Below are 27628 nucleotides of genomic sequence, written 5' to 3' on the forward strand. Positions count from 1 at the left end.
TTCTGAGTTCTGTCAGGCTTTTCTGAAACAGAGGAAAAGTATTCAATTGCAAGAAGGAAGAAATCTATTATTATAACAACATAGAGCAGGAGATTAATGTTAAATTACATATGGCAGGCATACAAAGACAGCAGGGTGGTACTGTGAGAATGCAATCTACTTGTGGGTAGAGACATGCCCTACTTTCCTCCCTTAAGGGTTAGTCTAGTAGGGCTGGTTAAGAACCCAGCTAGGGACTAACCCCAAGAAGGCTTTTTTCCTTAAGATAATGTACATTTCCTTCCAAGAATTCTTGTTCACTAATGTAGTCCCTGGAGCCAAGCCTAGCCCTCCATGAGACTGGGTTGAGTAGGCCACCTTTTTTACTTCCGATTCAGAAAGGTGTAACTGTTTCTTTTTCTTCTAGTCTTTTTCTTTTGGATGCTGGCCAGAGCCTAAGTAGACTTTTAAACTCAGTAAGTAACTATGACATTTTAATTGCTTATCTCAAGCAACATGGCTTTTGTTTCTTCATATCTCCATTTCTTTCCTTCATTCATTCCTTTGTTTCTTCATTTTCTCCTTCCTTCTTGACAGCTGTGAGATTTGCAACTTGCCTGCCCTGGGATTTCCTTTTAAGTGCTAATAAATTTCTCTCTAGCTTCCATTTGAGTTATGTTTTCCTTCCAGCTTCAGTTTGTATCTGTTTTTAAATTTGCTTAATAATGGGACTAAGAACCCCAAAGAAGGGACTCTGACTTCCCAGGAATCACATGATGATTCTGCTGAAACTCCTCAAGATTTCTGGTAATACTTCTTTCATGCCTTTTAGTTCTTCAATTAGAAGAGAAAATGAAGCCATTCCTGTTCTCCTAAACAGCAATAATACTTAGATATGGAACTTAAAAGTTGAGCTATTAAAAGTGATGACTAGAACAGTGGTTATCAAAGGCTGGAGGAAAGAACTGGTTAAAGTGGAGTGGAAATAGGTTAACCAGTAGGTACTAAGTTAGTTAGAATTGAGAAGTTTTGGGTGCTTTGTCCAGTTGAGTAACTGTAGACAACAACTATGTGCTATATATTTCATAAAACTAAGATGAAGGAGTTCCTGGGATTAGCAAGAGCAAGAAGAGAGTCAGACACTGAGGATAGACATGAGAGTTCTTGGATATCAAGCTCTTCTTGGGGGCTACCTTCTAAACTCAGAAGAGGCAGTCAGAGAGCCATGAATGCAGGAGTTAGAGCATGAAGGAAGATCCAAGGCTGGTGAAAAGCAATTCCTAACCACTTGATGATCCAAAGTCCTTCCACATGTTTTACCTCCAGATAAAACTAACATCAGCTACCCAGTGGACACCTGGCCTCACAGCCTCCCTCTGTACTCAAGAATTGAGGCAAAGAGAAGGGAAAAACCTTTAGGCATCCACCTCCAAGTGGTTTTTGTTATTGATGTTGGAGATGGGGCACAGGACCATGAAAAACAAATATCATCAAGTCACAAGTCACAAGGGATACAGGAGGTGTCTCTCAAGGCAGCATATGAGTCTGTGGATTAGATACAAGAGGAATTGTCCTTCCCCAAGGATACATAAACTGGTAATGATTGCTCAGATAGAGGAAGGTGCTTCTTCAGTGATGTAGACTCCCACATATTATTCACACTCTTGTAGGCAGGCTTCACACATGCTTCAATAAGCAACACTAACTTTCTTGGCTTACCAAGTTAGATTTTGGAGTAGCAATTCTTTGGCCTGTTATTAGTGTCCTATATGAGGGGAACAAGTATTTGTGTTTCCTCATTTTCCCAGAAAGTTAATGCAGCATGCAAAGATGAGTCTGAGAGTAACTTCTGTATTAGCATAGATTAGTTTAAAGTATCTAACTAAAATTTAATTAACAGATAAAATTTATATGTTTATTACGTATAGCATGGTGTTTTGTGTAAGTTCACAGTGGAAAAACTAAATGAAGCTGATTAATATGTACATGACTTTATGCATTAGCAATACCACCAAGTTACAAATAATTTTTGAGGAGTACATTTAATATCTATTCTTTTAGCAACTTCCAAGTATACAATTAATTGTTGTAAAATTAGAGTTACTCTGTTGTACAAAATATCTCCAAGTCTCTCATCTAACAAAATCTCTTTTTGCCAACATCTCTCCAGTGTATCCCCTCCTCTGCCTAGGCCTCTGCTCATGTCCTGAGTTCTACTCACTGCATAATTTGGGCATGGTAGAAAGGCCTTTAACCCCTCAGCTTAGCAGATGCTCTTATTGCAGAAACTCTGTCAGGATCCTACCCTTGTGAAGTGAAGGTAATTCCCTTGGTAATCATATTGTCCAAATTTCAATGCCTTAAAACAAACAAAAAACTCTTCTATCTTCTGGATTTGGTCTAGTAATAGACTGTATAAAATTTGTCTTCAAAATGCATCATTTCCATTATCTCCTTATCTCAACTGTTCATATGTAGCTTTAGGAATCAACATCACTGATTGTTATCTGGAAAGCCGAATAATATCCTACACTGTTCCCAAGGTCTTCCAAGTCTTACTGGTATTTATTTATTTATTTATTTATTTATTTATTTATTTATTTATTTTTAGTGTTGTATTTATTTTTATTTATGTGCATGGGTATTTTGCCTGCATGTAGGTCTGTGTGAAGGTGTCAGATCCCCTGGAACTGTAGTCATAGACAGCTGTGAGCTGCCATGTGAGTGCTGAGAATTGAACCCAGGTCTTTTGGAAGAGCAATCAGTGCTCTTAACCACTAAGCAAGCCCCTACCCTTTCTGTTTTTGTTCTATTTTCATCTGTAAAGCCGAGTGATCCTTGGAAAATAACCACATAGAATCTGTTGGCTTATAGCAGCAACACTCACACAAACCATTCTTCTGCTCTGTTTTATACCTACAAGACTGGCTGTACCTTTCATCTCTCAATGACTCTCACCAATCCTAGATCCTATATCTCTCTAGAAAATAGCTAAGATCCTCTCCTAAGGGCATGAATGATCCCATTGCTCTGGAAGACTGTCCTGAAGACACTCTTATGACAAATTCCTTTATTTTCTTTATATCTATCCTTACCAAGAAGTCACTGAAGTGAACACTGAACACTCTAGTAACAGCCATCTTCCCTGCACTCTGGATATCTTTACCTGTAACGTTTACCTCCTCATAGTGGATCACCAACCTCATTTACTACTCTGTAGTCTATATCATGTATCACTTCCTACTAGGACACATGCCCCCCCCCACCCCATGACTGGTACACAGACCTGTTTTCAGTCCATTTTTAAAAAAATTCTATACGCCAAAATTTTAATATAGATACCCTCCTACTCTTGGAGACAGGATCTTTATTGATTGGGACGTAGGCCAGTGTTTCTCTGTGGCCACTAAAGTATTAGATCCTCACCCTGAGCTCAAAGAAACATGTGCTCTCTTTCTCTTCTTCTCCCTGTTCTTTTTCTGGCAGTCTTCACATTCCACAGCTCATCTGAACACAAACGTATAGCTTATCTAAGTACTTAGGAGATTGACACACACACTGGAATTGAGCAAGGCTGAGATCCTTACTTTCTCACATGGTACTGACAATAGACAGATACTTGGACACAGTCAAATGCCACTTACAGAATGAGAACTCAAGAGGGAGTAATGGTGGAGAGATTTGCAAGGGTCAAACTGGGAGAAGAAGAGGAACTGAGGGGAGAGGGATTGGCATGTAAATGAATAAATAAATTAATAAAAATAAAACAAGAATAAAACAATCCTCAGCATTATATAAAAAGTATTGTTTATTTCATTCTTACATCATTTCTAATAACAGAGGTTCGAATTGTGTAAAGGTTTTTCTGAGAGTTCTAATTCGGTTTACATATTTGGCAAAACTGAGTCCATGAAGATGTGTTACAGTGTGGACTTTGTGAGCTTGGCACAGTATGAAGACTGAATTGTCCTTAATAACTGGAGATGTCATTTGGTGTGTTTCATGTGGGTAGATAAAAATTATTAAGATCTTGGGTCTTCTGGTGACTGGATATTGGTGGAACTCCACTATGAATTTTTATTAACAGTCCCAGAAGACTTACATCGTCTATTCTAGTATTTCGGACAACTGCAGGTGTGATGCTCCCTGCACATAACTGACAACCATAGGGATATACATTTACACATTTTGTTTGTCCATCTAGGCCTTTGTGAATATGGTTTACTCCTCATAATGCAACATCAGTGTTTTTTGTTAGTGTATTTGAGTTCATACAGAGACCCCCGTTCTACCATGCTCTCTCTCTCTCTCTCTCTCTCTCTCTCTCTCTCTCTCTCTCTCTTTCGTGTGTGTGTGTGTATAAATATCCCTTTAAGTTTTGGATACATATTAAAAATTGCATTTGGGGGATTTTGATCTCTTGAGATTAAAATATTTTGGGTTATGACATTCAGAATTGTGCCTTTGGGAATAATGGGCCACACCCCATCCCAACAAAGAAGCAGAGAAAACTTATCTGGGGCTTAGAATCCTTCAGTTGGGAAGAAAACTCAGGCTGCCACTTTCCCCACCTGAGCTCTTCTTCCACATGACAAGAGTAGCCACTGAAGCTCCCAGGGAACCAGGCCACCAGCAACTACTATGATGAAAGTGAAAGTCTGAGGTGGTCTACCTAGAAAGAAATGAAATCATATAGGACCCTGACCCCAGATCTCAACTTTGACCCTGGTCAAGATTTCCAGAAGGGCTTCTGCCTTCTCTAACCACAGACTGTGTGCCTACATCCTACTTACTCCATCTCAGAGTGAGGGGCTCAGGCAGCCCCTCATGCTCCACATGGCATGTGTAATTCTGCTCCTTCCTTGAAGGCACCACCACAGCTGCCCACTTCTGGAAGTTTCCATCCTCTGCAGGTCTGGTCTCAATAATGTCCATGTCCTGGGTCTGGTTCTCCCCATCTCTTTGCCAGGTCAGGGTGATGTCAGAAGGACAGAAACCCAGGCCCAGCACCCCAGGGTGACTTCACCTTCAGGTCTGGGGTGATGGGTCACATATGCCTTTGGGGGATCTAAGGAGGAAGAGTTGGAAATTTTGACCATTTACATTTTTGGGGGGGACTCGGTGATATTCTTGTGAACATTTTGAGAATAGACAGGGGAATAGGGTGGGATGTGTGCAGACCTACAGAGCAATGGTGCCCAGGTATCTGGGATAATAGATTTCTTGAAAAGTTCTAGAATCAAGGTGAACTAGCCTAAGGTAGGAGACTCTGGGTTACCAGGAAAAATGCAAATCTTGTCCTGGCTGAGTGAGACCAAGAAACTCTACATCACTGCAGCCATACCATATTGTTGAGTGTGGCCAGAAAATCTAACCTCAGAGAGGCCATGAACTGAAGATTGCAGAGAATGGCAAGTTTAGGGATCTTTTCTCCTATTCTGAGACAGATTCTGAACTAAAACTTTGGAGAAAAGTGAGTCCTCTGGAGAATCATCCTCTGATGTTGGGCCAGGAAACCCAGGATCATTCTTTCCTCTCCTGGGGTGTGTGTGTGTGTGTGTGTGTGTGTGTGTGTGTGTGAGAGAGAGAGAGAGAGACAGAGACAGAGACAGAGACACAGAAAGAGAGACAGAGTCAAAAGAGATTAGACAGAGAGAGACAGATGGAGACCCAGAGAGAGACAGAGATAGAGAGACAGAGACACAAAGAGATGGAGTCAGAGAGATAGAGAATTCTAGCTGATCTCATTTTTCTCCCTTCTTAGAAGACATGAGCTCCAGTTCATCAGGAGGAGTTAGTTATTTGCCCCTCATACCTGCACGCAGTACAGTCTCATTTCCCATCATCAGGTATTTAAAGAGCCACACCTGGCAAGGACCCTCCAAGTAGACCCTCCAGATCTCAGCCTTATTAGTTGCCTCCCATTCTCTACGTGTGATCTCAGCTGCCTCATCTGCTGCAGTCCAGGTGCTCAAATCTTCATTCCGAGTGAGATAATCTTGTCCATCACAGACCAACTGACGGTATGCGTGAAGTAGGTGCTCGTCTGGTCCAATGTAGCATCCAGTCATCCTTTGGATGGTGTGAGAACCTGGACCGGTCCCACAAATTAGTCCCGCCCACTTGGCCCCTTCATTATTCCTATCCACCCAACCAGATTTGGACGTAAACTGAGAACCATAACAGCTCATAGGCCCCTCAGCCCTTCTGGGTCAATACTCTTTGTGTTCTCAGCCTTAGACCAAACTTGGTGATGTGGGGATATGGAAGAGGCTTGACAACCACCTGGCTCAGGGTCACTCACTGTTCTGGCTTTGGTTGTAGTAGCCTCGCAGTTTCTGAAAATACACTCTAATCTCCTGTTCTGAGACTTTGGCAATGCATGTCTGGTCATCCCAGTACTTCTGTCCTATCTGTTCCATTCAGGGAACCTGAGGCTCAAACCTCAGATTCACTGCCTCACTGTTGAAATGCACAAACTCTGTGTCGTCCACATAGCCTACAGTCGTGTAATGGGTCTCCCTTAGGCCAGGCCTTGACACTGCAATGTCGAAATACCTCAAGGAGTGGGAGCCTGGAGGAAGTAAAAGGCTGATGTCTGGCTTGAACCTCCCCCCATGGGGATCCAGGGCAGGTGGTAGAAGGGAAGCAGGAGGTGCAGGGCTTAAGGGAGAGGAGGATATGGGTAGCCCCACTGGAAAAAGTCTGGCTGGGTGGGCGTCCCAGGTGCTCTTCTTGTAAAAGACCTTTCCTAGAGACCTGCACTCACCGTTAAAGGTCTGTGTCAGGGCAAGGGAAGCCCCCAGCAGCAGGTGGAGAGTGAGGAATGCTGAAGTCTCCATTCTCTGGATTTGAAGAGAGTCAGTCCCTTTGGGTCCTCAGTGACTTATACAATGAGGAAGCTCAACAGCAGTTCTCTAGGAACCTGATACCCAATAGGAATGAGAATTGGAGTATAGTCATCAGTATCCAAGCAGAGGATCTTTATTTGGCTTACAAAAGAAGGAAAACTCCAGGGTTGTGAGGAATTCCCTTGCTGGAATCCCCCTAAGAAGACTCTAGGACCTTTTTCTTACATACCTGGGCCTTTGGCCAGACCCCTGACCGGTATCCAGAGCTCATTTTTACATTTTCCCCCAAGTCTTGCTAAGGTTTTAGTCTCTGTATGGCTTTAAGAATTAGGGTAAATTCCTAATTATGATTTGTCTCTATCAGTATTTATCAATTTTTTTATTAGAAAAAATCCTTAAAAATTCTCTTAGATTTTAGTAACCTATTATAGAAATAATGTTTTAGGAAAGATAACTATTTCTGAAAATACACTGAGAAGAGTGGATTTTTTTATTACTTGCTACAATTTTGCATGTCTTTCACTGCTAGATTTTCATATATATTTCTGCCTTTAACCTGTTAAGTTACAGGTTGAAGTATACAAGACAATCAGTGAAAATAGTATGTGTGGGGAATTGTTTTCAATAATGTGAATGTCCATGTCCATCATTGTTGTGACAATGAAAGGATACCAGTGTTAGCTTCTTCATGGCTCTTTGCAATGGAAGAATTTTAAGTACAACCATATGAATCCATCCAGGGAAGATGGTGGCTCACAGACACCTAGAGTCTGAAACAGAAGGTGAGGGGTGCACGAATTGTGTGGAAAATGTATGTGAGGGAAGCAGTAAAAATCAGACAGAGAGGAGGTGAAATCCACACACACTGACCTTAGATTTGAAAAAGAAAGCAATATACAGTGACAACAGGCATGAGGCAAAAGCACCAGAGAAGGGGATGGGCACACCTTGGAAGGGTTTTGGATCAAATGTCTCTAAGTGCCACAGGTACAATATCTGGGACTCTGCAAAAATATGTATGGGTCCTAAGAGCTGTTTATGATTTTTCAGTTGTAGCATTGCTGAAGGAATTCAACCTAGTAATAACCTGGTTTAAGATATGGGCAGCAAACAGACAAGGGCAAGGGACCCTCTGCATCTCTAAGAGAGGGCACAACTAGTTTGGTGGGAATAGTCTTCAAAGAAGATTATAAAGGCAATCCTCTTGGCCATCAAGAGCAGAAGCCTACACATTTTTTTCATGTCTTAAAACTATAAATGTCTCCCCTCTCTAGTCAATAAGCAAGTGAGCAGTCTCCAAGAAGCATTGTGTCAACTGACTTGGACACAAATTCACAGACACATGTGGGTGGGGGGCAGTGTTGCAAGAGAAGCTAAGGGAGCACCCTTATGGGAAAGGCTGTTATATCCCTGGTAAAAAAGAAGTATTAGCTGTATTTGAAGTATTTGAAGAGTGATGGTAGCAGCATCAAACAGGTAAGTTTAGTGTCTCTGCCTTGTGAACTAGGATAGATTACCTTGGTTACATTGTTTTCTGTTCTCTCACAGTCCTAGAAAATATTTAGTGGAAATTCATCACTGCTGGGAAATTTGCTATGCCTGTACTCTTAATGGCATGATCCTGTTAATGTATGTGTGTGTGGCGGGGGCGGGTGGAGAGTGGGCGAATCATGAGGGAAGGTGGAAGGTATCTTATGAAGTTGTAGCATTGCCAAAGGATTTCAACCTAGTAACAACCTGTCACCTGCATCAGACAATACACCCTAGCAAGAAAGTGGGAGTAATCTCCCCAAAGCCCTTTCTGATCCAACCTGTTAAATTTTCAGAGGAAAAATAACTCCATGTTTCTCCTCTTGCTTTTATAAAAGTAAACTATAATGAAGGCCACATATAACAAATCTACAGACATCATTATACTAAATGTAGAAAAAAAGCACATCTATAAAATCAAGGTCAAAATGTAGTGTCTGCCTGACCCACCTGCTTATTTAACATAGAACTTGGGGCTGTTGCTATAGCAATAAGGCAGGAGAAAAGAAGGAAACACAAATAGGAACAGAAGTCAAATTGTCGTAATTTGTAGATAACATAGGAGACTCTGGTGAGTTTGCCAGACCACTCATAAAGGCATTAGGCAAAGTAACAACATTCAAGACAACATACAAAAATAGCTTTTAATGTACCAATAATGATCTTGCTGACAAATAAATTATGAAAAATATCTCATTTTTTGCTGGTTTTCTAAAAGCTGAAACATGAAGGAATGAACCTAATAAAGGACGGGAAAGACCTCTACAAAGAAAAATTTAATATACTGATGCAAGAAACTGAAGGAGACACTGGGAAACAGAATCTTCATAGGTTGGCAGAGTTACTGTAGTAAAATGGATATATTACCAAAATTGTAATGATGTTTCTAACCTAACTATATAAAACAATCCCAAGGTTCATATGGAAGCATCAAATAACCAAAGAGCCAAAGGAATTGTAAACAGAAACAATTCTGGAGGCATTACTACACTTGATTTTAAATTATATTACAAAGCCATCATTAAAGACATAGTATAGCACTACCAAAACCAGATTGAAACACTGAAATAGAATTGAGGACACAGAAATATCCTTCCATAGCTATGGTTATATAATTTTTGACAAAGGTATAAAAAATACATATTGAAGAAAGCTGTTTAACATATAAAGAATGGAAAATAGAATTTCTTCACATAGAAACCGCTAAGTCTATATCTCATGCTCTTGATGGAAGCCATTTCAGAATGAAACATTGGTCTTAATGTAAGATCTGAAACTTTAAAACAGAGGAGAACATCAGGAAAAATGCTTCAAGTTTTTTGATAAAGTCTATGCTATTATATTTTTAAGACAATATGAAGTAGGAGCTTCAATATAGCAATAGTAACTGATACAAGCCATGTAAGAATGGTTACGGCAAGCAAATGAGTTTTCTGGAGATGGCCTATCATTTTGCATGGCTGTGATTGGTGTGTTCTGAGAGACATGGACCCCAGAGACTTCATCCCAAGATTGCTACTTACTGTTGATATATCTTTCCTGCCACTATCACATAGCCTAACGATTCCTGGGCATCAGCCCACCCTACTAGGCAAATTTCCTATGTGAGGACAAGCTCTCATGACTTAATGCTGTTTAGAAGTATTAATGACTTTATAGAATTCCTGATTTGATTAAAATAATTTTAGGAAGAAAGTTTAAGGAGATGGTTTTAGTTGTTTTGCCAGAATGATGTAATAAAATTAAAATCAAGAATAGAATGTCCTCCTTTCTCATACAATAGTAAGTAAAGGCTACACAATAAGGAATACAAGGAGTTTTCATAAATTGTACTACGAAGAAAAGTAGGCTTGGGATAGATTTGTGATCAATGAAAAACATTCATTCTATGTCGGGTTCAAGGATGAAGCCAGTTATGCACTATGATAGAGCAAGATTATGTGAAACCGTTGCTTTGGACTTAGAATGAAACACTACTTTGAACTTACTATCGACATCCTCCTGTAACTCCCTTTTGTGTAATTTTATCTGTGAGGTAATTTTATAAAGAACTTTTTGTTAAAGAAGCTATAAAAAGACTGAGAGGAAAAAAAGTGTGGCTGTTGGGGCTCTGCTCCATCCACCAAATATATATGTGTGTGTGTGTGTGTGTGTGTTTATGTATGTGTATATGTCTGTATGTATGTATGTACATACATATATAATATATGTGTATGTATATAAGTATGTATGTGCACTTGTGAAATTGATGAAACCAATGAATAGGCCCATGTGAGTGTGTGTGTGTGTTTATGTATGTGTATAATATGTATGTATGTATGTATGTATGTATGTATGTATGTACATACGTATATATGTGTATAAGTCTGTATGTGCACTTGTGAAATTGATGAAACCAATGACTAGGCCTGTGTGAGTGTGTGTGTGTGTGTATGTGTGTATGTGGTGTCTCTGTGTGTGTCTGTGTGTCTGTGTGTATACATGACTTTCTCTTTATCCTTTTTCTTTCTCTCTGGCTCAAGAAGAGTTAATGAGCTCCAAGTCCCCGAGTTAAAGAGAAAGAGCCAAGTAATTAAGTCTCTCTTCTTATTCCCTACTGCTATCAGTAGGAGTCAATTGCCAGAAGCCATCAGCTTCTGGCCTTAAGAACTGTAAGAGGAAGTTAGTGGTCAGAGGTCATCAGTCTCTGGCCTGCCTATCTCAGTACCTGAATGGCGGGCAGGACACCTAAAAGTAACTGTCTATCACGGAATGAAGAAAGCCTATAAAATGGAAAACTATTACCAACTCTATATTAGACAGATAATGATACATAGCATATATAAAGAACTGCAAAGTTAAACACTAACTTTTCAATTGTGCAATCAAGAATCAAGTTTGTGAGCTGAACAGGAAGTTCTTAAAAGAAGGCATAAAATACTCACACCCATCCATTGGACCAAAGTCAGGAATCCCTATGGTTGAATTAGGGGAAGGACTGAAGAAGCTGAAAGGGAGAGTGACCCCATAGGAAAACCAATAGTCTCAAGTAACCTAGACCCCAGGAAGCTTCCAGAGACTGAGCCACCAACCAGGAGCATACAAGGGGCAGGTCAGAGGCCCCTGACACATGTGTTGAAGAGGTCTGGCTGGTCTGGCCTCAGTGGGAGAAGATACGCTTAATCTTAGAGAGAGACTTGAGGCCCCAGGGAAGGGAGAGGCCTGGAGTTTGGGGGTGGAGGAAGCACCCTCTCAAAGGCAAGGGGGAGGAGGAATGGGATGAGGAAATGTGGGAGGGGGAACCAAAGGTGGAGGGGCAATGACTGGAATCTAAGTAAATAAAATGGTTTAAATAAATTGAAGAAAGAGACATGGACATATAGCCATCAGTAATCATCTTTGTCAAGTAAATGTCTCCACATGACAGAAGATTCTCTACTTGTCACCAAACATTTTAAAAATACCCTCATTCTTATAGTTTTATTAAAACTTTTTTCTTTAGTTTAAAAAATAATGGCCAATGATAGTTGAAACAGTGTTTTACATCTGTATCCTGGGGAATGATCCATTAGAATTGTTTTGTGATTCCATTTTGCCCCAGTCAGAATGGCTATCATAAAACATATGACAACTGATGCTGGGATGCTATTGTAAACTGGTGCAGACAATATGGAAATTATTATGAAACATTCTTAAAAACTAAAATTATACCTACTCTATGACTCAAACATACACATCTTAGGCATATGTTAGAAGAATTTAAGATATCATACCAGATACTTGCATGTTTTGTTTGTCTTTTACTACATTTTAAAAAATAGCTATGAAACAGAACCAGCCTAGCTTCCACCAATAGATGAGCAAGTGGTGTTAGTGTACATACACACAGCAGAATTTTTATTTGAAATAAAATTGGAGCATTTGTAGAAATGTGGTTAGAACAAGGAATCACCAAGCTAAATTCTATGTTTTGTCTCATGTATAATTTCTCACTCCTCTCTCTCTCTCTCTCTCTCTCTCTCTCTCTCTCTCTCTCTCTCTCCCCCCCCCCTTATACACACACAAATGCACACAAATACACATACACATAACATAGACATGAAACTAGAAAGGAGATCATGAGAGAGAACATTTTCTTAAAGGTCGGAGAAAGAAGGGAGAGTTGGTAATATGACATACGTTGAGAAGCTGGAGAGGAAGTTGGTCAGGAGCTTGTGGCTTTGGGTATGAGGGAAGGGAGTGTAGGAGGGATGATAAAGAGGAACAAATGTGCCACATAAATCTCAAAATGCAAGAATGAATAAATCATTCCCTTGCTATGCTAAAACATTAATAAAAAATGAACAAAACCTAGGACCATTAGGAAAACCGAAAGAAAAAAATTAGAAAAGGAAATCTGACAAAATAGACTCTTCTTTCCCTGGAGCCATTACAAGGTCCCCTTCAAATACTGGAGGTCAGGCCTCTATCCCCACCTTTGCAAGTTTAGAATTGCCACAGCCCTTCTATACTTAGAGAAGGAGGAGATGTCAGGGGCAGCCCTGCTTACACACTGTAGGCCTAAAATCAGCCATAGGCCTAAAATCAGAAATAGGCCTGTCATACATGTATACAAACACCAAGACTTGGGTCTCAGTGGAAAAACATTAAAACAGATGGCTATAAGCTAATATCAACAGGCAGCTTTTGTGGAAATTTAGAAGCCTGAGTAGTCATAGACCTTGTAAATAGGTAGCCTTGGCAGACAATACCAACTTAGATAAGGACAAGCGAGTCATAGGCAGAGTCATAGTGACTTGTCCCCTGAACCTTCACCCAGCCGATACCCGGTTCTGAAGATATCTGTATTCCCCCTGAATACCCACACTCCAGTGTCATTCCCTTCCCCACATCCTGCCTTTCTGTGTTTATACCCCTGTGTGAATGAATTATGATTTGAGAAAAAATTTTAAAAAAAGACTCTTCTTTCCAGCTCTTTGACATTGGTATCTGTCTTATCAGTTTCAATAGGAAAGGGTCATCTCAGAGGTCACCTGTGGACTCTACTATGCTTCCTCTGTTCTCACTGCACAGTGAATGTTGTTTGAGGCCAGATGGTAATGAGCATGATAGTGTCAGGGCTGCATTTTCTTTAGAAGTTTCTCTCATTTTGCATACCAGGAACTACTGCTTGGTATCACTGAGCTTTGCAGCCCACAGTCTAGACAAATTTTCATCTGCTCCAGGGTCCCCCAGTATACATACCCTGTGGGATCAAATGTCCAAAACAAGAGTGGATAAAATAGGAGATATTTTATCTACCTATTTCAGGTAGATAAAATTGGAATACTGAGCTCAGCATTGGGTGGGGAGACATAAAGGGTCTAGGTAGACACTATGTTAAATTTTTATATATTGTCTTTTTGTAAAGGAATACATTAATCACAATTAAAATGTAAAACAAACCCACAGCTTTATTTTCAAGAAGGAATTTGCAGCTCAAAGAATTCTAAAATTTCATCAGAGTGGCAGTCGGGAAAGAGAAAAAGGAAAGTGTGGGGAGGCAGTTCAGTGTTCAGAGCTGGCATGGTTTTCTCACTTTCTCACAGTGTACTGACAAGAGACAAACACTTGGGCACAGTCACGATACCAGTTTCAGAAAGAAAAGTCAGAAGACCTTGAAGTCATAGTAGGGAAAAAGGAAACCTTAAATAATTTTAGACATCTCAGTTCCACATAAAGCTGTGGTCTCATCTTGCAGATGAAAATAGGAAAAACCAAACCAAAGCAAGATGTGGGACTTTCTATGTCTGGAGGGTATTGTCCCATGAATCTGCCTGCAGAGACTGAGGCTGCTCTTGGAACTCTTAGACTCTCTAGGGATATTATTCTGCACCTCTTAAACACAACGCTACAGCAACCTATAGAGTCTGTATAGTGATCTCTGTTGAGAATTTTTTATCTCAACTAAGTAAGTAGTTTTAATTTGCATAGCTATAACTCCATTACTCTTAGAGACAGACTTTTCTGTCTTGATCTTTGGATGAAAGACTGAGTGCTGGGAAAGGAAGGTGTGAGGATCAGAGAACTGCCAAGGTGAAGAATCCAAACATTCCGTCCCAAGATGAGGGGCAGGAGTGGGTTGATTGTGTAAACTAGGGGGATTCTATAATTTAATTTCTATGTAATGTGTCTTTGTTAGCCTGCTGATTCCTTTTTCAATAAAGGAACCACTGGCTGGATTGCAGAGAACAGTAAGGAAGATACTTTGTGTTTCTCACAAGAATTGTCTGATACTGTTTTATCTATCTCTTATTTATTATTGGGCTCTTGTGTGACAATTTTACATGTGTTTTTTTTAATGTGCTTTCAGTGACAGGTAATGGACAATACACTTTTCTCCAGTGCTCTGCACAAGGCATATTTTAGAAGACCTGGGCTATATAAAGATTCTGCATTTCTAAGGTTGTTCTCTTGAATACATTCTTTAAAGAGAGACATTAGATTCTTTAGACATGAAAGTCCTGAACAGAGAGGAAACTTTTCCTTTAAATGTTTTGAAAAACATTCCCTGTAGGTGCTTAAAAACTGTTCTTGAGTTCTTACCTACCACGCATGATTCCAAAAAAAAAAAAGAAAGAAAAAAAAGAAAGAAAGAAAAGAAAAAAAGGGAAAGAAAAAGAAATATTTTTCTTTTTTTTTGTGTTATATTGTCTGGTTTTGCAAGGGGAGAAAAAAGGTCACTTCCCCTGTAGTTCTGAGTGAGCATTTATTTTTTTATTAGTGATTTATTGTGCTCAGGCTGTTTGGTGCTGAGTTAGCCTACTTCATTTAGGAAATGCTTTCAGAATTTTGTTCGTGATTTAGAAATGGAAATATTTTATTTCTGGTTTTAATGTGGAGTTGTTAACTGTGTGACCTTAGTAATTCTTTATAACAATAAATTTATAACTCCTTTGGTTTCTATGAGAATAATGATATGCTTTTTAGGAACTTCCCCCAAGGTTTTCAGCATTCTGATCATGTAAAAGAAAAGAACTTTCCTTTCCTTTTCTTCTTTCTCTTTCTTTCTTTCTTTCTTTCTTTCTTTCTTTCTTTCTTTCTTTCTTTCCTTTCTTTCTTTCTTTCTTTCTTTCTTTCTTTCTTTCTTTCTTTCTCTCTTTCATTCTTTTTTGGAAATTTTGCTAGTGTCTGATGTTTCAAAGGTTTGGGTTATTGCTGAATGTTTTAACATGTATGTTCATTACTTTACTAGAAAATACATAAGATGTGGTATCTACTCTGAAAAGATTTATCACCAGAATAGGTGATGAAAGTCAGAAAAATAAACAGATTATACTTAAGGTTTATAGCTGATATTGAAACAAAGGCCCGCAGAGTTCCCAGGATGGAAGAAACATCTTTTTGTGTTTGAAACTAAAGGTGGCATTTAAATTGAGGTTTGAACAAAGATTGACAGACAGAAATAGGGTTAGGGAGAAACATACAGGTTGTGTGTCTATAAATACTAGACTTATGAAGCCTGTCTGGGGAGAACTTTCAAGGCAAGTAATCCTAGTGGAGAAACATTCATGGTTTCAGTTTTTCTATTTGCTTTACCATGTGGGAACTTGCTGATGGACTGGAAAGGAGAGAAGAGAAGTCCTCATGGAACAGGAGACTTGAGTGTGAGCCTAGGTGTCAAAACCTAGGTGTCTGAGGGCCTCTGAGTGTGAAGCAGATCCTGAAGAGGGAGATGGACCTGTGACCCCATTCCTTCCTGTGTCACTAGGCTCTAGATTGCTGATATAATAAGGCCTGTCTGTTCAGGTATAGTCATCAGCAGGAAAAGTTCCTCATGAAAAATATCTGAGTGGTTAACTAGGGCTTTTCTTGTATTTACAAACATCTTCCTTGCACCAGGCTTTATACTTCAAGTCTGATTTGGAGATTCCCTGGCTTTCTTTATTCTATTTTTTTTCTTTGTCGGTCTTTTTTCTTTAGTTAACCAGTGTGGCAATTAATCAAGGCCCTAAAAATGTCCATCTCCATGTTCCTTCCTCCCTTTCTTTCTTCATCTGCTTCCATTCACATGCATATTGATATATCACAATTTATCTCTCTAGTACATACATTTCTTCTAAAGTTCAAGTACTGATTCTCTTTGATATCTTAAAGATGCCTCTAGTTGCACATGGCCACAACTGAACCATGATCCATTCCAGCTGTAGACTGTTTCCTGCTGTCTTTGTTTCAGTGAGAAACTCCATAGACCATTTGTTAAACTAGGATCTCATTGTGGCTTCAAATGGACTGAAATGTGCCTCTCAATATTGCCATTTTTAAATTAGTACCATTTTAAGAAAATAATTTAACCCCCGTAAGTTTTCTAACACGGCATATCTATTTTATATTTACTTTTTTGTATTGTGCATTTGTCAGAACGAGATGTCATGAGACTTATCCCATGGTTCGTTTAAAAAGTGTTTAGCTTATGTCAGTTATTATCTTAAACTTGTATTCCTTGTTCATTTTGAATTTTAAGGATGGCATTTCCTGATGTCACCCAGCTCCTCCATTTCTTTCCAACCCAGCTCTCCAGTGTGACTCTTTTCTGAATGATGGAAAGAGTAAATCCAATGGGCTCATTTCATCTGTTTCTTCTCCCACCCCCACTTCCACCCCAGTTTCATTGTTCAAATGCTTGTCTTATTTTGATAAATATGTTATGTTTTATTTTGAGAACACTTACCTTTGTCAGAACACAGACATCTCGTGTCCTTGAATTTTTTTCTATTGCTCATATATCTTAATGATTTTATCTTTCCCAAAGAAGTCTCTTGCCCTTGCTCCCTGAAGAGCAGCGTCTTTGCCTACACTAAGGTCTCATGCTGCCTTTACACCTGGAGCCTTTTCATCTGTCCTTTATTTTACATGAAGAGATTTCTACGTCTAGCTTGCCTGATCTACTCAACTCAGGTTCATTCATGAGGCTCACATAAATTTTCTTTTCTTGAAAGTTTTTGTTAACTAGTCTTCAAACCAGGTCATCTTCTTTACTGCTTTCCTTTACAGTAATAATTATGATTTTTTAGATATTATGAAAATATTTTATGCAAGATAATCTTCAGTATATCATTCTGGTGCATGGTCAAATTCTGTTTTCATCTTTAGTAAACTAGCCCATATGTGGCAGGCAGAGAGTTATGAAAATATGCTTGCTAAATAAAATGAGCAGAAAACATGAGCCTACAGGGTTGGCTTAATGCTTCCACAGAAGTAAAAATTTAAAAAAATAATAACTTGAAAGCAGAGGCAGAGTTAAGTTGGATAAGATGTGGATCAGAGATTAGAATTTGGAGATTCTTTTGTAGAGGAATAAATGCTGTATTACAGAATTCATTTATTCTGATGAAGAGACATTACATTATGAAAATGCAAATCTTTATCCAATTCACCTTTCCTGCCACTGAAAATCTTCATAATAGTTCATGACAAGTGAAGGAAGCAATTAAAAATACAGACAGTTGCTTTTCAAACTTGTAATTAAAATGTATAAAACTGTGTATAAGTCAGGGAAATCAATAAAATACATTGTTTGAATAAATACACAATATTTTCATTTAAAATGACATTAAAAAGGAAAATATTTTATTTAACTCAACATTTTTATAATTTGTGTAATAAATATTACACACATATATGGTGTTATTTGGTAATCAAATTGTTGTGTAATAATTCTCCTTGCAGTTAAAATATTTTAACTAATTGACTTAGCCTAGGCTCTGGAAGAGTATCTTTTAGTAACACAAACATAAAACTTGAAATAGTGTTCAACTTGGGTAAGATGCAAAAATACACTAGCATTTAATTTTTTAAAATAACCATTCAAGTAGAAGATTGGTAACAATTGGGCTTAATTATTGATTCTGTGAATGTGGGCAGAACACATTAATAGTTACAGGAACAAACATTAAAACATCCAATTGCATGATTTTTAATTGTCTTAAAAACAAGAAAATATTTTTAAACAGCATTCTGTTGTCACTAGATAAAACAAATTACAACTTCAGCCACCAATTGTATGTACGTTCTCTTGGGAGAGGGAAGTTGTCTTTTTATCCTCTGTGTTACTTCTGACAGATTTATCTTGCTGAGACTGTGACTTATTCTAGAATATGGGAGAGAGAATGCTGTGCATCCCACTGGATTTTTGTAATGAGTAGCTGAAGCCAAGTGTGGTATACATGCCTTTAATTCCAGAGGCCACAGGCAGGCAAATCTCTGTGAATGCAAAGCCAGCCTAGTCTCCAGAGTGAGTAGTGAGGCCAGCCAGGGCTACAGGATGAGGCCTTGTCTCAAAAACAAAACAAAACAAAACAAAACAAAAACAAACCAAACAAGAGTAGCTGAGATATTATGGCTAAATTTCTTCAAAATAGTGAGAAAATTCCTATAGTACTTTTGATGGTTCATCAGAAAGGGAATCTTGAATCAGCCAATGGCTCTTGAATCTCCCTGATTGGTATTGTCTTGCTTAAAAACTGATCAAAAATGCCATCTTGGCCGGGTGGTGGTGGCGCACGCCTTTAATCCCAGCATTTGGGAGGCAGAGATAGGCGGATTTCTGAGTTCGAGGCCAGCCTGGTCTACAGAGTGAGTTCTAGGACAGCCGGGGATATACAGAGAAACCCTGTCTCGAAAAAAAAAAATGCCATCTTGACACAATAGAATCATTTGGGAAGAGGTAAAGAGGAACCCTTAATTTGGAAAATATTCCCACCAGATTGTGAGAAAGTTCATAGAATATTTCTTTGATCAGTGACTATTGTGGTAAGGCCCAGCCCACTACAGGTGGCAAACATCTCTGGATGGGTTCTGTGTTGTATAAGAAAGCAAGCTAAACAAATTCTGGGGAGGAGCCACTAAGGAACAATTCTTCATGGCCTCTACTTTATTTCCTGTCTTGAGGTTCGTGCCTAGAGTTCTGGATTGCCAACAGTGGTGGACTATAAAATAAGCTAAAATAAGTTCTTTCCTCATCAAGTTGGTTTTGGTCATGGTGTTTATCACAGCAATAAAAGCCTAACTAGAACAGGCATAAATCCTTGAAAGATTTATAAAAGTAAAAGTGACAAGATCCCAAATTCATGGAGTCTAATTTTAATTCTTACTATTGAAATTTACCAGGCCCCAGGTAAATAAAACAGTGTTATGAGGATGGGAAACAGGAAAAGTTTGCTTTATTTTTAAATAACTTCTAACAGCAAACGATGATTTTCAGTAGAATCAGAAATATAGATAACAATGGGATAAAAATAATCTATATGTTTTACTACTTATTTAATTATTTATTAACATGTATGTTTGTGGCATGTGTGTGTGGAGATCAGAGGACAACATGAAAGAGTTGACTCTTTCCTTCTATCTCACAGGTTCTGGGGATTGAATTCAAGTAATTAGTCTTTTCTGAAAGCTCCTTTACTTGTTGAGCCATCTCTCTAGCCCTGTAGTTACTTTATAAAACTTTAAATGACTGCAGCTATTTGTTGTACCTACTTTCAGACCAGCATTCTTGATTTATATCTAAGTCAGGGTTAATGCATTTATATGGAATACCATTAACTGATTCTTTATCATAAAATTTCATTGCATATATGCACCACATTTAAAAAATCCAATCATCTATTGGTGGGTATCTAGGCTGGTTTCATTTGTAGTTATTATAACAAGTACAGAAACCAATATGGATGTACAAATATCTATGTGGTATGTGGACTTGAGTCTTTCCGAAAACACATTAATTTTAACAAGAAAAAAAAAAGACATGAATTTAGTATTCGTCTCCAAAGATGGAAAGGAGCAGAGATGGCTGTACAATAGAATCTGAAGCCCTGGGATTCTATCAGTTATGATCAACTATTCTGTCTACAATGCATCATGTCTGCTTGTCACCAAGTAAATGCAGAAGAGCTAGACCTAGGCATTATCAAAAGAGCAGCCTTAGAAGATAAGAGTCCTCCTGTGATTTTTCTCAGTTTAAAATGTTACCATTGTATATTCCACAGGGACTTGATTCCGGGATAAAAAAACACTGGGAACATGTACATATATCTTGAGCAGCAGGTATGGGTTGTGTCTTGCAAAGAAGTGCTTCATTTGTGGTTTGGTATCCAATGTAGTTGGTGGTGACATTATTGGTACTAGCACTTGCCTTCTTGTTTTGCAGACTATTATCAATGCACCCATTTGTCAAATTCACAAAGAGAAACCAGCTGACATCATGGAAGGAAAGAATCAAACAGCTCCATCTGAATTCATCATCTTAGGATTCTCCCACCTGAATGAATTTCAGTTTTTACTCTTCACCATCTTCTTTCTGACTTACATATGTACTTTAGGAGGCAATGTTTTTATAATCGTGGTGACCATGAGTGACTCCCACCTACACACACCCATGTATTTTTTCCTAGGAAATCTTGCCTTTATAGACATTTGCTATACTACTACTAACGTCCCCCAGATGATGGCGCATCTTCTGTCAGAGAAGAAAACCATTTCCTATGGAGGCTGTGTGACCCAGCTCTTTGCATTCATTTTCTTTGTTGGCTCAGAATGTCTCCTCCTGGCAGCAATGGCATATGACCGATACATTGCTATCTGTAAGCCCTTAAGGTATTCATTAATTATGAACAAGGCCCTGTGCATCTGGTTAGCAGCCTCATGCTGGACAGGTGGGTTTCTCAACTCTGTGGTGCACACAGTTCTGACCTTCCGCCTGCCCTTCTGTGGTAACAATCAGATCAATTATTTTTTCTGTGACATACCTCCCTTGTTGATCTTGTCTTGTGGTGATACTGCCCTCAATGAACTGGCTTTGCTGTCCATTGGGATCCTCATAGGTTGGACTCCTTTCCTGTGCATCATCCTTTCCTACCTTTACATCATCTCTACCATCCTGAGGATCCACTCCTCTGAGGGGAGGCACAAAGCCTTTTCCACCTGTGCCTCCCACCTGCTCATTGTTATTCTCTATTACGGCAGTGCCATCTTCACATATGTAAGACCCATCTCATCTTACTCGCTAGAGAAAGACAGATTGATCTCAGTGCTGTATAGTGTTGTCACGCCCATGCTGAATCCTGTAATTTATACACTGAGGAATAAGGACATCAAAGAGGCTGTGAAGGCCATAGGAAGAAAGCGGCAGCCACTAGTTTTCTCTTCTGATATGTAACCTTGCTTACCTGTAATCAACAATCCTTTCACCACACAGTTGTTGCTAGTTATATTTGACTTAAAACCTGCTTGTGATATTTGGAAATAAAATGAAGAGTTGGCATATTGAACCCTAAGTGTACATATCTGAGCTTTTGTTAGTCTGTAACAGAATTTCTTATTTAGTTTCTGTCCTTTTTATTTGTCTTCTTCATATTGGCATCCTCAGCTAAAGATGGTTTCTCTCTCATGCTATCCATATTTGCTTGATAGACTTCATGGCTTATTACTTGCCATGAAAGACTTGTCCTTGAGCCAAGCAACTGCTGTCTTGGGACATTCGACTGCACCCTCTTGCAAAATATCATCTTATCTGAGATTGTTTACTGTTTATACCCTCTCATGGAGGAGTACAAGTGCCACAGACCCTACTTGAGTATCCAGGTGCTCCCTGCCACTTGTATGCAACATGGACTCAGGGAGGGGTTACAGTATATAGGCCAGAAGACTAGGGGAGGAATCCCCATCCATGGGGCTATAGGTGTGTGTTAGTCAGGGTTCTCTATAGTCACAGACCTTATGGAATATCTTTATATTACTAATAGAATTTATTGTAATGATTTACAGTCTGTAGTCCAACTAACCCACCAATAGGCACCTGTGAATGGCAAATTCAAAAGCCTAGGAGTTTCTCAGTCCTCAAAACTAGCTGTTTCACCTGGTCTGCCATATAAGGTCGAATTCTGAAGAGGTAGGTTCCAACAGATGTGTTGGCAAGTAAGTGCAAGCAGGCAAGAGTGAATCTTCCTTCTTCCAATGCCTTTATGTAGGCCTCCAGAAGAAGGTGTAGCCTAGATTAAAGGTATGTACCACCTTGCCTGGTTCTGGAACTTGCTTTGTTCCAGACTGAGATCGAACTCAGAGATCTGCTTGCCTCAGTCTCTTGGGATTAAAGCATGTACTTCCTTGCTTGGGCCTAAGCTTTTCATGGCTACTATAGCTCAAGATCTCCATGTCAAGATCCAGATCAGAAACTTGTGTCTTCCAGTCTCAATATCTGGTATGCCCTCCATTTCTGGGTTGTAGTTCATTCCAGATGTAGTCAAGTTGACAACCAGGAATAGCTATTACAGGATACCTCATTCCTGCTGGGTAATGCTCTTCAGATGCAGCCTATTAGAGGAGGAACATCCACACTCCTGTAAGTTACTCTTTACCTATGCTTTGTAAGCTCAATAAACTAATTTGCATAGTGAACTTTGGCAAACTTGTATCTTCATTTGCTAAACCTTGGAACATTAGAAGAAAGTGGAGACATTGCTTACATTTCCCCTGGCAAGGAATTTTAGCATCAGTACTATATTTTCTATGTGCAAAAGAAATAAGAGATCTGTGAGATGGTCCAGCAGGTAAACACACTTGCTGTCCAGCCAGATGACCTGAGGTTGATCCAAGGGTCCCACATGGGAACCTATGATTTGTTCTCTGGCCTGCATTCACATGATGTGGCACATATGTGAACACACACACACATATTGCTTGAAAGACAGTAAGGTATTTCAGTTCATATTTATAACTGCATCAAAAGATAGAGTATCACAATGGAATTTTTTAGGTTCACATAGCTATGTTATAGAGTATCTTAAGCTTAGGAAACATTTTTCTAAAAGTGTAGAAGACCATGATATAAAATATATAGAAAATGAAGTAGACTTTTTGAGAGGGAGTAACATTTTTAGTTATGTAACAAGTCATCAGAAAAGGTATGTATAAGTATTTAATTACTGTTTTTATATTTCATTATCTAGTAAGGAAGAGCTGCAGACCAATTTTTCTGGTGAACATAGACTCAAAAAAGTCACAAACCACTTGTGATCTGAATTCAAGATCACATCAAAATTATACAATGTCCAAGTTGGTTTTATTGGTGGGAGACAGGTTGGTTAAGCATATGAAGACATTAGTTGGGAGTCTTTAGAGGAAACAGAATATAATAGAACACACACAAGTGCACATGCACGTGCATGTGTGTGGGGAAAAAATAGAGGGGGGCTGCAGCTGTGGAGTCCCAGAGGCTTCCACTCTGCAGTGGATCCCACATGCAGGAGGAATGTCTATGGTTCCAGTGGCCTGAGGCTTTGGTGGCAGCAGGCCCCAATAACACGAGGAAGTCCTTGGTTCCAAAAGGGTTTATTGTCATGGCAGATGGTGGGTGAATCTGGAAGTACCCCTGTAAAACTCAGGGCAGTCCCGAGTTATATAGGGAGGGAGAAAGGGGGAGGATCTGGGGAGGATCTGGGGAGGCATGCTTAATTTGCTCCACCCTCTGGCCTTCATTAGTATGTAAATCCCTAGGGCCTGGGGCCTCTAGTCACACCCTGTACCTGTGCACTTTGGGAGGAGCTGTAATGGTCGGCCTATGTGACTGAACAATGTAATTATATGGAGACTAGACTGCTTTTCAGGACCCTGGGTTCTGGGGGTGTGCCAAACTCCTGCTGGTTCTCCCGCAGAGTCTCGGGGTTCTAGGCACCTGCTCAGCCATGAACCAGAATACCCTTACGTTGTCCCACATCTCCTCCCCTTTACTTTTTTTTTTAAAAAAAGGGGGGGTCACTGTGTCGTCTGTGGTGAAAATTATGGATGAGGAAGCCAAAATAAAGCACTATGTAGGCCAGAGGGGTTAGCAAAATTAAGTCACAGGATAAGGGGAGTTGAGGGGGGTGTTGGGAAGGCAAGGGATCATTGAATCAATTGAACGCAGGTGATACAGTTTGAGGGTAATGACAGCTGACTAATCTAAATAGGCATTATATTTTCCTTACTAACATGTAACTTTAGCTATTTGACTTTGACAAAAGAGTTCAACTGTAGCTGGAAGGTCTGAATCTGTCTGTAGGACTCAGTGAGCGTCTCTGGATCTTGGCGTGTGTCTAGAGTTCAGCCTGTGTCTCTGGATCTCAGCGTGTCTCTGGAATCTGCAGTCAGGTGCTGTGGCTGCAAGAAGACAGCATGGCATCCTAGGCAGGTTCCAGGAGGTGGCATTGTCTCTGCTGGACTTGTGGGAGCACCTGTAGAATAATTACAACAGGGAAGCAGCACCCAGGCAGGGGTGTGTGTGTGCAAAGGGTGTGTAGTAAGCATTAGGCTACTTGGGACCAGGCATGTCATGGTGTGCCGTTGAGATCCTAGAAAGGCAAAGGTGTTTGAGGAAATTCTACTCTTAGAAGTCACCTGTAAGTCTGTTTTGGAGGAAGAAAAACATCATATTAATTATGTAGGCAGGCACAGTTTGTCTGTAAAAGGAAACTAGTTGTTAATTAAGATTTGAAAAATGGTGATCTCATAGTTGATTTAACTTGTGGAAGTAGATCTAGATGACTTTTGAACCTTGAAGAAATCTTAAAAATTAAAAAAAAAAGTTGGGAATATATCATGAGTGTTAGAGAGAAAAGGAGACGTTTAAACAAAAAGCAAAAAATTTTGGGTTGAAAAGCACAAACACTGTTGTTTTAGGCATTCCTGTTGGGAGAAAAGGCATTAATGGAAGATTTAGAAGTAGAAGAGTAGGGGCCTGCTCTGCCATGTGGTGGCCGGGCTACCATGTGGTGGCTGGGTGCTCTAGCAGAGTGGCCAAAGAATTCTCCATTTGTTTTTCTTAGGAATCCTAAATGTAGAGGAGAAAAAGGCCAACCTTGAAGAAAAGCTCAAAGCAAGAAACATAGACGTTTGATAGGAGAGTCAGAAGGAGTGAAAGGCTGTGTACACAGGGGCAAAGAGAGCAGACTGAGTCTCAGACCTTCTGTCAGGCAAGCCAGCTGGGCTATAGCTGGCCGCAAATGACCTAGAAGGTGAAGTGGGGAAGGGGGCAAGCAGGGAGCCAGCCCTGTTGCTTCAGGTAAGCTGGCTGGGCTTTAACCAGCCGGTCACAAATGGTGGAGTGGGGGAAGTCTACACTAGGCTAGCAGACAGCCTGTGAAAAACTGACCCCTGGGGGAAAAAATCACTGAGGACTAGAGTTTAGAGCCATTGCTCCTGAGAAGCTAGCAGGCAGAGCGCAAAAGGCTGAACCCTGGGGGAGGGGCAGAGCACAGAGATTAGGGGAATTGCTGCCATCTTGTTGAGTTGGAGCAGGCAGCACTTGAAAGACTGAAGTAGGCACTCCGGAGTGCTCAAAACAATTCACAGCAGGCGCTGTGGCTTGAAACAGCTATTAGCTGTGAAGGAACCCTCTCTGTGGAGCTGGGGGATGGGCAGAGTGGAGGCTAGGGAGCTGCCACCATCTTGTCCTTGAACGGCAGAACACGTGGAGGAGAGGGAGAAAGAGATAGACCTAGTCTTTTGAGCCAGGCAGGAGCTAGTGGTAGCTAAGAGTCAGAGAGAAAATGCTGGCCTGAAACACTTGGAGAGAGAAAGAGAGAGGAAGGGAGACAGAGAGAGACCTGCCTAGTCTTGTAAACTAGGCTGGAGTTACTCACAGTTCCATGGAGAGGTTCTTGGTGGGCACCAGTGTGGGGGGAGGTACTCTTGGAGCTGGCTTTGCCTGAATCCTCTACCACCTGTAGGGAATGATGTAGGCCCATGCATGGGCATGCATGGGCATGAGTCTCTGTTGCGTTGTGGGTCCGTGCGTCTGCCATGACGCAGTAGGCTGGGATTGTAGCTCAGCATGGCAGGAGCACACGGGATCTTGGCTGAGTTTATTCCCTGCAACATCAGGCAAGCACAGCGGGGCTCTGCCCGGCATGGGGAATTGTTGGGAGCCGACTCTTAGCCGAAAGTGGCTATCATCTTTACAGCCATCTTGAGCCATATACCCTGACAAGAGACTTGTTTCAACAGCCTGCAATAGCTGAGCGCACTCTGATAAACATCTTGTTACACTGTTTAGTGCCCCCAGCTGCCAGGTGCTCCTGGTATCCATGGCTACAAGGCACGTGACGTAGTGGCTTCAGTTGAGATTGTCCACGAGGGCAAGTCACGTGGTAAAGGGTATAAATACCCGGATTTCCTTTCTATTGAGGAGTGAGGAGTAGGAGGTAGAAAGTAGGAGGTAGTGAGTAGTAGGAGGAAGTAGGAAGTAGAGGAAGGAGTGAGAAAGTGAGAGGTGTCAGGAGACTGAAGGAGTGAGGAGAATATAGTAAGAAGAGAGGAGAATAAAGAAGACTTGAAGAGACTCCACTGGACTCTGGCTTGTATCTATCTTTTGCGTCTCTCGCCCCTTTTTCCCCCTTCCTCCGTCCCCACTCTCTCTCTTGCTAGACCCTGGCCTGCGGACCGGAGCAGCAGAACCAGCCGGCCTTTACAAAGTAGCAGAACCTGACGGCCGTTACAAAAGAAACGGCCGTTACAGGGAATTCTCACTCTGGTTCCACAGGGGTGCAGAGCTCTTGGATTGGGGATCTCCAGGCCCAAAGTCGGCCGGAGACCAACTGGTCTCAAGCCTTTGGGCTCTCAGACCACTGAGAGGCCGCCAAAGGAGCAAGACAGGGGCATGAGGGCACATGATCGGACAACCCACAGCTGAGAAAAATGAGAGGGATTGGGGATCCCTGTGCTCTGAGGCAGCCAGGGATCGACTGGTCTCAAGCTCTTGGGTTCTCAGACTGATGAGAGGCCGCCTAAGGACTGAGACGGGGGCATGTGGGCGCACAACCAGACAACCCACAGCCGAGAGAAACGAGGGGTTGGGGGAGAAGAAAGAGGCCCTAGCAGCACCCATGGGAGAGACTGTACTTGCTTAACAGACTCAGTGGCCTGGCTAGCTTGCTTGAAGATGTGGGTCCTCGTGTCTGGAATGCAGAGGTCCTCCGGGTGAGAGATTAAGCAGCTGCAGTTGGCTTAGACATGGCTGTTCAGCTAGCTTGTTTAGTTTCTGTAGCTGTGTGGCTGTTCGTGGCCCCACGTTGGATGTGCCAAATGTGGGGAAAAAATAGAGGGGGGCTGCAGTTGTGGAGTCCCAGAGGCTTCCACTCTGCAGCGGATCCCACATGCAGGAGGAATGCCTATGGTTCCAGTGGCCTGAGGCTTTGTTGGCAGCAGGCCCCAATAGCATGAGGAAGTCCTTGGTTCCAAAAGGGTTTATTGTCATGGCAGATGGTGGGTGAATCTGG

The 27628-nt window shown here is 40.7% G+C and overlaps 1 protein-coding gene and 1 pseudogene across 1 annotated transcript; one reads left to right on the forward strand and one right to left on the reverse strand.

Moving 5' to 3' along the window:
• Positions 1-4512: 4512 nt before the first annotated feature.
• LOC114637234 lies at positions 4513-6821 on the reverse strand (annotated as a pseudogene).
• A 7440-nt stretch (positions 6822-14261) lies between these two features.
• LOC114637261 (olfactory receptor 5V1) lies at positions 14262-21561 on the forward strand. Its single transcript, XM_028785473.1, has 2 exons — positions 14262-14289; positions 20527-21561. The coding sequence occupies exon 2, from the start codon at positions 20581-20583 to the stop codon at positions 21532-21534; it is 954 nt and encodes a 317-aa protein (XP_028641306.1). The 5' UTR covers positions 14262-14289; positions 20527-20580; the 3' UTR covers positions 21535-21561.
• The last annotated feature ends 6067 nt before the right edge of the window (positions 21562-27628 follow it).

Source organism: Grammomys surdaster, unplaced genomic scaffold, assembly GCF_004785775.1.
Source record: "Grammomys surdaster isolate TR1022 unplaced genomic scaffold, NIH_TR_1.0 125231, whole genome shotgun sequence".
Taxonomy (NCBI): Eukaryota; Metazoa; Chordata; class Mammalia; order Rodentia; family Muridae; genus Grammomys; species Grammomys surdaster.

What these genes read in the sequence shown, in the direction of transcription:
- LOC114637261 (XM_028785473.1), top strand. Translation starts at nt 20,581, where the DNA reads ATGGAAGGAAAGAATCAAACAGCTCCATCTGAATTCATCATCTTAGGA.